This window comes from Myxocyprinus asiaticus, chromosome 3 (assembly GCF_019703515.2).
Source record: "Myxocyprinus asiaticus isolate MX2 ecotype Aquarium Trade chromosome 3, UBuf_Myxa_2, whole genome shotgun sequence".
NCBI lineage: Eukaryota > Metazoa > Chordata > Actinopteri > Cypriniformes > Catostomidae > Myxocyprinus > Myxocyprinus asiaticus.
In genome coordinates, this window is record NC_059346.1 from 20,254,448 (window position 1) to 20,266,539 (window position 12,092).

General features: G+C 38.2%; 1 protein-coding gene across 1 annotated transcript in view; it reads left to right on the forward strand.

Moving 5' to 3' along the window:
* The first annotated feature begins 602 nt into the window (after positions 1 to 602).
* trpm3 (transient receptor potential cation channel, subfamily M, member 3) overlaps positions 603 to 12,092 on the forward strand; it is a 212,716-nt gene continuing 201,226 nt past the window's right edge. Inside the window, exon 1 of the mRNA XM_051660259.1 lies at positions 603 to 1,106. Within this exon, the coding sequence (XP_051516219.1) occupies positions 930 to 1,106 (177 nt within the window). The 5' untranslated portion in view covers positions 603 to 929. The remainder of the gene's footprint in view (positions 1,107 to 12,092) is intronic.

Below are 12,092 nucleotides of genomic sequence, written 5' to 3' on the forward strand. Positions count from 1 at the left end.
TCATTTTCTATCTTTGTAAAGTAGGTCTATTTACCCCCAGTCGCAGAACACATGACAGTTTAGAAATGTTTGCAGGAGATCATCAAGGACCAAAAAAAGATCACAATCCACTGTCTCAATGGGTTGCACAGTATCTTCTCCCCAAGGGTCACCTGTCTGTGCTACCAAAAGGGGTTAGGGACTTCAGATAGGCAGATATTGGTGAAACACCATCCATGTTAGTTCTAATTAAAGTTCTGCTTTAAATTTGGAATCACAGACTAGTCAATGTTTTGTACAAAAGAGCATGTGGGGCTATGCTGACGTGAAGGCTGCATTCTTGTCTTGATTAAAAACAGTGTGGAACCACAGGGGAGAAGGTGAGGGGGAACCTGTAGAAAACTTTGGCCTCTGTTCTGAATAACTCTTTAATCCCCACAAACACAGGAAAGAGAGAGCGGACGACATGCAAGCTGTGAACTCTGGTAGTGAAGCAGATGAGAGAGGGAGATACAACGAGTAGATGGAAGGGAGGGAGAGTGTGTGAATGAGGGTGGGGAGAGAGAGGGAGGATGAAGCTCACTTCCAGAATGAATCACTTTGCCTTTGCCCGCTTAGTTTGAAGACATCAGGAGACTGAGACCAGAGAGGAACCCTCGCAGTCGGGGCTACACTGGCAACGTTTTCTGTCTCTCTCCTTCTGGGTTTCTCTTTCTACGGGTGAAGCTCTGACATCAATAACTGAAGCAGCAGCACCATACACAACAGGGTGTAGATGCCAAACTCCCTCCATTTCTTTCGTTCCTCTATCCAAGAAAATCAGAAGCGAGGAGGTGGGAACGACATGCCCTGACACTTCTGGCGAGTTTTAGAGGAAGAGACATCATCAGTGTAGAGTTACTTGTTTTTGTGCTTTTCGTTCTCGAGTTGTCAAGGACACTTTCAAAGTTATGACTAAACGAAAATGGGAGGGGAGGAGAGAGGGCTTCAAGGTCAGCTCCACGAGGGAGGAGGTGCAGGGGCCCGGACGCCCTTCCACCAGAGGGCGCTTCTCTGAGTCTTGGAAGAGATTAAGCTCCAGACAGGGGTCTACCAAGAGGTCAGGACTGGCCGCACAGCAAGCAGTGGTAAGAGGAACAGAATCTGTGTGTGCTCTCCATCCTCCCTGATTTTTAATTTGGAGCGATGGGAGCAGACATGAACGGTGGCAGGGGAGGGTTTGCTGGTGGAAAGGAGAAAGAGCAGAGAATGAGGGCATGGGATCACACAGATATGGAGAAATGGGTGCAAGAAAGAGTCTGGCTTAGCAGGTGGGTCCCTTCTGAGAATGTTAGTGTTTGGAAAGTTTCAGCAGATTGGAAAGTATCACTTGTAGCTGTTGTCAGTGTTATGGCATCACAGCTCTCGTGAAGCTTAAAGGTGATGCGTGTTGTTATTCCATGTTAAAATACTTTGTCTTATCCCAGCGTATTATGCAGAAACAACTATAATGCCCTACAAAGGCTAAATGCAGTAACTTCTCCAACATTGAAACTGTGGATTTCAGTGTTGGATTTTGTTGGAAAAGTGTGGATTTTGTAGTTACTGCAATTTTCAGATGTTTTCTCTGAATCTGAGCATATCTGAGTCTAGGGATGTGCAAAACTACCAATTTTCATAAGTGACTAGTCGATATTTTGTTAGAATGACTAGTCGACTGGTCTGTGTTAAGCATAATGATGTATAATTTGGCTCCGTTATGTTCAGGTGAACCCGATCAGACGCTTTTAGAGGGCTATATGGATGCTAAGTGCAGCACTTCAAAATGGAGACTAACGGATATTCATCGAATGAATAGGCTAAGTAACTATAACATCTTATTGCACAAAACTATCAAAGTAAGAAAAGTAAGAAATAAGAAAGCCTTCAATACAGAGTGGCTCAAAAGCGATTATGCGCATCCTGAACACAGAATGACGTGCTTCAGTCTAACCGGAGTGCTTCAAGGCGATTCTTGCTACGCAATCATAAGACAAGGCTGCAATATAATATCTAGTTTATGACATCAAGCAGTTTAAATTTTTTTTACTGCAACTATTTATTTAAGCAGTATCAGACAGAATCGGCAAAAGACTTAATCTCTCCACAGCACCTTACAAATACGGAAATATTACTCGCAGCAGAGGATTTAACCTCCTTTGGTGATCTTCTTGAAATGTATATTTTTTTCTCTCCCCTTTTCTTCCTAATTTGGAATGCCCAATTCCCAATGCGCTCTAAGTCCTCATGGTGGCGTAGTGACTCACCTCAATCTGGGTGGCGGAGGACAAATCTCAGTTGCCTGCGTGTCTGAGACCGTCAATCCGTGCATTTTATCACATGGCTTGTTGAGTGTGTTACTGCGGAGACGTTGCCCGTGTGGTGGCTTCACGCTGTTCTCCGCGGCATCCGTGCACAACTCACCACGTGCCCCACCGAGAGCAAGAACCACATTATAGCGACCATGAGGAGGTTACCCCATGTGACTCTACCCTCCCTAGCAACCGGGCCAGTTTGGTTGCTTAGCAGACCTGGCTGGAGTCACTCAGCACACCCTGGATTCGAACTTGCGACTCCAGGGGTGGTAGTCAGCGTCAATACTCGCTTAGCTACCCAGGCCCCCGAAATGTATTGTTAATGCAGCACTTTTCTGTAACAACAGCACATAAAAAGACTAAACCTAAACCATTAAAAAGAGATGAAACTTCTTGTAGAGGGTTTTACTGTGCTGACTGTTATTCACTGTTAAGAACAGCAAATTATTGTCATGCAAAAACACTCTCTAAGAAGTTGCATCTCTCAATTAATTTGCGAGTTGCGTCTCCCATTAAAACCGCCACCACTTAAAATATTAATGTTACTAGTTGACCCCACTAATCGACTAGTCAATTGTTAGATGACTAGTTGATTAGTCGACCACCCTGGCACCCTGGCATATCCCTAGTTGAGGCAAACCTGTCTGTCAAAGGACAGCTTTTGAAAATGAAGCTTTCTGAAGCAATGGGGCTGTCATTACTAACGTATCGAAATTGAGTTCGTTTCTCAAAGCCTCTGTACATGGTTTAATTTACTGCTATGTGGTGTTTAAAAGAGACACAAATGTGAAGATACTGTGTTTTGCCTTTGCACAACAGTGAAATTAAGCCATTTGTAGGCTGATTGCACTGAAGAGATGAGACATTTGACAACATTTCTCTTTTGTTTAAAAATCGTGACAAATCTGACATCATGGCTTTACTAATTGCATAGGTTTTGGATTGGTAAATAAATTCAGTGCACCTATAGGCATGCCTTGACCACTGAGTTTTTGTATGATGATGCTGATGATGCTTTCAAGTGCAAGAAGAGATGCATGGGAAGAGACGAGAGAGAGAGAGAGAGAGAGAGAGAGAGAGAGAGAGAGAGAGAGAGAGAGAGAGAGAGAGAGATGAAGCTCATTTATTCCATTGTTGTTGCCTAGATATTTACCACAATAGGGATTTTTTCTAGGCCCATTAGGGAATTATAGCATTATTTTTACTGTCTGATATGAAATGCTGTTGTTAATAGTTGTTCATTTTCCATGTGCTAAGGTTGAGTTAAATTGGGAATATGTGGACATCTCTTATTTTTGCCAGCAAAGTAGTTTTGGGTATGTGACAATGCAAGTAAGAACTCCAAATCCAAAATCAATTCCAGAGTTGATTAGCACAGATTATTACTGTATTAGGGTAACTCAGTGGGTCAGTTGTTGCTAAGCACAAGAGTGTGCCCTGAAGCATGCTCTGAAACATTTGTCACACACCAGTGCCTCATGCTCTGTGCACTCAAACTCTCTCTTCTGGCATTCTTTTGCCGCTCTTCTGCAAACTTCAGTCACACAGTGTAATTGACTTAGCCAGTGGGATAGATACTTGGCAATATTACCGAACATCATGAAGAATCTATGAAGCCATAGATGCACATATGAAAAAAGCCAGAGTTTGAGAACAAACTGACAGTAGAGTATACCTAAAGCTCTCTATATGAGTTTGCTCTCATCCACAGTGTATTAAAAATGCTGAATATCGATTACAAATCCATACAGTGAGTGTTTACTTAGTGTTTCATGTCTGAGCTCTGTTTTTAAATAAACCATAGTATTGACATTATTGTCTTTGTAGGCAGGTGTGGTATTACTTGTGGTTATGTTGCTATAGAAACCACTCCACTTTGATGCATCATATGGAAGACTGTCTTAATATTCGATCACACCTACATGAACTTGTATTGTACATTATATTCTGAGACAGATCTAGTCATGCTTATAAAACACTACACACATTGAGAATTTGAAGGACATTTCTTCTGAAACTTCAGTCTGTCGCTATGTCTTGACAGTAGAGGATCTGAAAGAGAAAACTGTATACGGCAATGCTTGTGTTGCATTATGAATTGCGCTCTGACACATTTTGGAATGCAACAATGTGTGAAATCGAGCTTGCGTAAGCTAATAGCTAAGTCTATGCGATCATGTACTTGTATAGAGTACTGTATGTTTTGGGCCAAAGTTAGGAGGAACTCCAACAGTCACCATGAACAGTTGCTCAGTTTTACATTCCAGCTTGGAGGAAGTTTGGTTTCATGCTCAGCAGACTGATCATTAGGTAGTGCAAACAGCGAGGAGCGTGAGCATGCCAACACAAACCTGCTCAAACAGGTTCATTGTTCTTTACACTCAAAAAATATTTTAAGCCTATTATTATGCATTTCAATTTCATAACAAAACTCCATCAAATTGAATTGTGTAATGTTTAGCAAAATTACAAGTGAATACAATTTTAAATATTTATTTTATTTAATTAAAGATTACTCAATTCAGTTTGATGGAATTTTGTTATGAAATTGAAATGTGTAAATCTTAAAATTATTTTTGGAGTGTAACATCCAAATGCTATCAAGCTGATTTTGAACCATAGGAGGCTTTTGTTTGAATTTGTGTGGATACAAACCTTGGCAACTGTAACTTGGAAACAGAGTCATGTATTTATCTATCACTGTTTCTTTGTAGCTTATCTCAGTGGGAGGTGTCAAGAGGTGGGATAGTGCTATAGTGTGATAAGGTATAGACAATCTCAATCATATTCTCTACTTTACATGTGCTAAATGCTGTTGGACACCTGATTAAGTCAATCCCTGTGATTTTGGTATTCAGGTTTGATGATGTTATAAAGTGGTTTGTGGACAATTCCTGAAATATTGTCATATTATACTAGTTGGTTTTTACCTTAAAGGGATAGTTCACCCAAAAATGAAACTTCTGACATCATAAAGGAGATGTTAGGCAGAATGACAACCTCAGTCGCCATTCACTTTTATTTTATGGGGAAAGAAAATATGAAAATGAAAGTAAATGGTGACTGAGCTATCATTCTGGCTAACATTTTCTTTTGTGTTCCACGGAAGAAACAAAGTAATATGGGTTTGGTACATGACGATGAGTAAGTGGTGATAGAATTTTCTTTTTCCTATCCCTTTAAATACTTACTTGGAACATCCCTCTTCATTCACAATATAAAGTAATTCTACCCTCACTAGATATGTCACCTGATTTGTATCCCATTGTGTTTAACTACAAAGACTGGTTTACGACTTTCTTGTTCCTAAACATTTATAAAATCCATCTTGTGTCCAGTGGGGGTTAAGGCAGTCTTAAACAGCATTAGTCTGGTCAACTGAAATAGGAGCGGATCAGAGTTTGGAATGAGATGTTAGGACATAGGGGGCTGATTTTGTGCTACCACCACAGGGCTTTAAGCCTAGTGGATGTGGCTTACTTTCGTTGTTATAGCAACTGCAGCACATACCGCCTGGCATGACATTTACAGTCATCTTCTCACTACAGTTACTGATACAATATGTTACTACAGTTCAGATTCACTTAATTTTTTAGAACTAGTTACATGATCTAAATTATGTTGATTTAATCACTTTCTTTTACTTAAGAAAAAACTCTACTCTGCACTGATAGGGCAAGGTCACTAGCCAAATTTGCTTTGAAATATCTTTATAAGGGGGGGTGGGGGTGGGGGGGGCTTTCTATGTCGGGAGATGGATTTTCTCAGTATTATCTAGTGAATCGTAAGCCTACTGTCCTGGATCTCTGTCATCATCCACTATCCATGGAATTATGATGGGAAAATGAAGCTTTCTGAAGCAATGGGGCTGTCATTACTAACGTATCGAAATTGAGTTTGTTTCTCAAAGCCTCTGTACATGGTTTAATTTACTGCTATGTGGTGTTTAAAAAAATTATGCGCAACTGGTAAGCCACTGTGGCTGACAGCGTTTTGAAGCAAATAAATTAAATAATCATGCAATTGTTTCGTTTTTGTCTTTTGTTAACTAAAGTTAGTGTTTATAAATAAATAAGTATTAACCAAGTGAAGGCTCAAAGGCTTCACATATGAGTTAAGAAGTCACTGTGTTCTGTTAAGAAATAAAAACAATATCAGAGAATAAATTAATAACTGATTATTAACACTTAAGTTTTGATCTCGAGAAAACAACTTTGTTATGTTGTGATCTCGAGAAAATTAAGTCGTGATCACGAGAAAACACAACAGAAAAAAGTGATAAACCATGGACAAAACGGTCTTGCATAGATATAGGCCTAATATCAATCTTGGTCATTTAATTTGTTTTTCACTGTAAAAAAAAAACAAAACAATTTAATGGCAAATTTTTTCCCAGCTAATTGAAAATATGTATTTTAGTGGATAGCCTGATGAAACAAACTACATACCTTTTCCCAAAAAATAAAAATAAAATAAAATAAATAAATTAATAAATTAATAATAACAATAATAATAATAATAATAATAATTTAGTGAAAGTTTTAGCTTTTTTCTTGGTCACAATTGTAACCGGTGGGAAACTACAGAGTCATAATTTGCTCAGTTGCATAATAAGACCCAATAGGAAATTGCAAACAATAAAGTAACATAAATTATATATAATATATATTGTATATTTACTATTAAATGTGGGGGAAAAGGAAATGATAAACAAAGAATAACTGCACAATTCATTTAAATTTTACTTTGCATATTTTAAAGTACTGTTACAATAAATTAAGCAATTTTATAACGGGACTCAATGAGTTACCTATTAAAAAATTAGGCTTGGTTCTGGACATGTGACCAGCCCTGGTCATGATTTTTTGCATTTATAAATGTTCACATGAAACCAAGGCAATCTGCACTTTTATTTATAGGTGAAAGTGTGTAAAATACATCACCAACTCTTTAAAAACTTTTCAAATTTCAGACAAAATTTTGGTCACAAATATAAATGGTGGGATAAAATAGGTTAAAAAATATTAAAATATTATACAAATTATAACAAAACCATTAAAAAAAAAATTAAACAAAATAATATCTGTGTAAAATGCTACGTACAGTATTTAGTCATATGAAAACTTATTTCCAGTACAAGATTAAATTTTTTTTCTTTCCATGACCCTCCGTGCTGCTGCAGACAAACCCAGGTGCCTAGGTCTCAAATAACCATCCCTCAGCATTAGATGAAATGGCAGGTGTGAATTGGAAAGGTCCTCCTTCTGGTAAAGCCAGCTAGGCTCATGGGAGGGAGAGTCTCTGACAGCTGATAAAGCCTGACGGAACCAAGCACTCCTCTCAGCGGATTAATGAACTCACACTCCTACCTGTGTATATTTCTGATAAAAGCTTTTTCTCTAAACCTAGTCACCACAGGGACCTAGGGAACCTGTTGCCAGGATAGCCTCAGATACAACATGATTTTAGTATGTACTGTTTTTAAAAATACACACATTCACACAAACCAAGAAAATGCTTAGCAGTTTAAAAAAAAAATTAAAAAAATTGCATTTGACATTACAATTAAAGGGATAGTTCATTCAAACATTTTATGATCATTTACTTACCCTTATGTTTTTCCAAACACATGATTTTCTTTCTTCTGTGAAACACAAAAGGATATCTGTCACCATTCTTATACATTGCATCTTTTTTCCCATACAAAAAGGGTGCTTTCTCACTTTGTTTGATTGCTTGGACCGAACCCGTGTTTGTTTCCTCCCCCTCCCCCAACCCCTGCTGGTCTCTGTTCACATAATATTTTTTGGGTCTGAACCACGGTCCGATTGCGTCATCAACGTTAGTACAAGTGGGCAGCAGTTTACCACTGTAACTAGGTAACAACTCGAGAAGATGTCAGCTTCACTGTGTTAAGTGAAGTATTAAAGTTTGTCTCTTTGAATTTATCACCAAAACTTGCCATGCACAGAACTACACTTGTGTTTATCTGCCAAGGATGCATTAAATGTGCAATGATGTGAAGAATGTTAGCGTTTGTCTGTCACGAGCCCGCAGATACATTGCAAGAGATGTGAAGAATGTGAGCTGCTCTCCTAAGGGGATTTATTTGGACACAAGCAGGTATGAGAATTGCATTATACCATAATAGTTGCGATCCGGAGCCTGCAAAGACGGGAATTATTCAAGCGGTTCACTTCTGCGTTTTGGTACAATTGCATTCATATCAGCAGGAAACCGTACTGGAGTTCACATGAATCGTACCCCAGACCACCTTTTCAAGCGGGCACGGGTGCGGTTCACTGGTGAGCACCTTGAGTTAAAAAAACAGCGATCACATCATCCAAACGAACTAAACTTTGATGTCATTCCAACCCGGGTGAGCACCAAAAGTGCTAATGTGAAAGAAACCTACAAATTTATGGTGACGAGGCTGTCAATCCCTAACATTCTGCCTGACATCTCCTTTATTGTTCCTCTAAAGCAAGAAATCCATATTGGTTTGGAACAACATTAATTTCATTGTTGTTTGACCTAACCATCTAAACTATTATCCTAATAAGTTTCTAGAACTAAATTTGCAATGATTCTGGTTAATCAGAGTTGGTATTATTCCTTAATAACTCATTTATCTCTTCACACACTGGCACAACAGATTGTCTCTAAACAGATGAAGGTCTATTGATAACAGCCAACAACCAGCAAATCAATGCATTTGCAGGAGATTAATTCATCTTGGCAGTATTTACCCCCAGTTTGCACAAATCTACCAAAGATTTCACAACTCATTTCATATCATCACCCTAACTGAGACTACAAAGAAATGCAAAGCATATGACTCCTGCTTCCACCAGCCTTCCACGTTATCATTCCCCATCTCAGAATGCCTGGAGGGTCCCAAGGTTGATGCATCTAATCATTTCTTTGTGGATGGTTCCTTCATAGTGGTCAAAGGGAGTAAGAGGACTGTAACAAACACCATTATATTTATTCATTGCTGTGGGCTTTTATTGCACTATTCCTATTAGTTGCTAATTGCCAGGTTGCCTTGGTAACACACTTGGCACAGGGAACTAATGTAAAATTTATGTCAAGCGAATGTGGCATTTCCTGCGCTCACTCTCCATTAGCAAAGTTGCACTAAGCTCAGGGATCAGGGGTGCCGTACACTGAAAATAGATCCAGTTCGTTTTGCCAAGTTACAGATATTTCTTGTTATTGTTATTATAGATATTTCCTATACAGTATTTAAAATAAAGGTTCTTCAGTGGTTATGAAGTTTAGCATAGAACCCTACTCTAATCAAGAACTATTTATTGGCTGGTTTCTAGATTCTAGAACAAGTATATATTGTAGATGATTTTCTAAAGAAATAGAAAATGTAAAGTTCTATGTGGAACATGGCTCAACATTCCCATTTACCAGCTGAAAAATCACCTTAGACTAACCAGCCTAAGCTGGTTTACTGTTTTTGTTTGTGTGATTTAGCCTCCCGATTGGCCGATATAAATGCCGATAAACATAATACAATTGAACAACAGCAACCCTTACAAAAAATCTAGAGTTCTGACAAAATTGCTGCAAACTTGCTGCAGATTTACTACTGATTATTTTCACATGCAAATCAGCTTGCAATTTGTCGCAAATGTTTGATATAAATAATGAGTGTTGAAATTGCTGCAAGTTTTTGGCATGTTTTCAGCAAGTTTCCAAACAGAACTCTCGAGTTTTGTAAGGGAAATCAGATGTACACAAAATTTCTACAGTGAAAAAAACAAACAAAAAACAAACACTTATTTTATGCAATATTTTCTCAAGTTTGCATAAAAATTAGAAGAACAAACCTTGAAAACCGAAAGTGTTGACTATCCATTGATAAATCTACTGGTACATTTTGAAACTGGCACAATTGAAAGTTAACACTTCTGTTAATCAGCCAAGTGAACACGGTAATTGGCTGATGCTGATAATCACAAAATGGCCAAATATCAGCAGATAAATTGGCCTGGCCGATATATCGGTCTATCACTATTTTGAAGTACGTGTCTCCAAACCTTTGGGGGTTCTTAACCAGTAACAGGTGATTACTTAATTATGATTTTTTTAAATCTATTTTATCTATGTTTGTTTCAGTACACTGTAAAAACATAGCAAAGGAAATCATAGCATGTGATAGACTCTGAATGAATATATGCACAGCTGCGAAGAACCTTAAATGTAAATAGAATTACAGTTACATAACCTGGCTAGGGTTGGCTCATCATCATATTCATCATATTTATCATCCTTTTCTTCTGCATGTTGCTTTGCCAAAACCTTTGTCCCTGCTTTAATACATGGTATGTTATTTGTTGTTTGTTTGTGTGTGTGTGTGTGTGTGTGTGTGTGTGGGGGCGGGTTTGGGTGGTTTACGAGGAAATATCTTTAGGTTACAAACTGGTAATTACAAGGGTATTATGCTATAAATGTGGTTTATGAGGACATTTCTAGTGTCCCCATAATTCAAATCACTTAAAAAACATACTAAACGATGTTTTATTGAAAATGTAAAAATGCAGAAAGTTTTCTGTGAGGGTTAGGTTTAGGGGTAGGGTTAGGGTTAGGGGATAGGATCTATAGTTTGTACAGTATAAAAATCATTATGTCTATGGAGAGTCCTCATAATGATAGCTGCACCAACATGTGTGTGTGTGTGTGTGTGTGTGTGTGTGTGTGTGTGTGTGTGTGTGTGTGTGTGTGTGTGTGTGTGTGTGTTTGTGTTTGTGTGTGTGTGTGTGTGTGTGTGTTTTATGGTGTGTAGCATGTCTCAATGTATTTGTAGAAAGTCATTAGCTAAGCACCGATATTTTCATAATGAAGGTAAAAGGAATGTCACCAAATTTAAGTGACAATTTTCTGTTACATTTCTTAATCAGCTGATCTGCTCCAACAGGACAGAAGGTCTTGTATCATTCAGATAGGCCAATTAGTGGTCTTCATATCCTGACACAGCCTTGATTAGTCAGACGAAATTTCAGACAGAGGGAAATTGAGGCAAGAATAGTTCAGGCTTAACAGTGAAGCCTGCAGAGTTGAAGAGCCAATAAATGTGCTAATTCATCAACACAGGACCACACGAAAACCATCTGTGTGGTTTATCAAGCCTCCCATCAAAATGAGAAACACTGTTTATAGTCTAAAGCACAGCAATATCTGTCAACAAATTAATCAGTTTATTTCTTATTCATGTGAGTGATTTTTTTAAATTTGAATGGTGGCTGCAACATTTACATAAAATATTTCCACCGAAGTTGTCTTGCGGGGTTTCATAGCTCTGTGCAAACATCTTATATTTGTCTTGTGGAGTTTGAATGTAAAAGTCTGTGTTTGATAGTAAATGTGTCATAAACACACTCATAAAGTTGCATTGGCAATTAAAAACGGATTCTTCTCTTCTTTTGTTAGCTTCTTGAGATGAGTGGGAATCACTCTTGTCCAGACCTGCCATGTGTGTGCTTTTTAGTCATCTGTCCCTTTTGGAAACTCACACATTCAGTGCCATTCTTATGATTTTCCTTTCAATTGCCATGTCAGATAAACAACAGAGATCATATTCTGTTCTTTTACCTCTTAAAGGAGTAGTTCACCCAAAATGAAAATTCTCTCATCATTTACTCACCCTCATACCATCCCAGATGTGTATAACTATCTTTCTTCTGCAGGACACAAATGAAGATTTTTAGAAGAATATCTCAGCTGGTCCTTACAATGCAAGTGAATGGTGACCAGACCTTTAAAGCT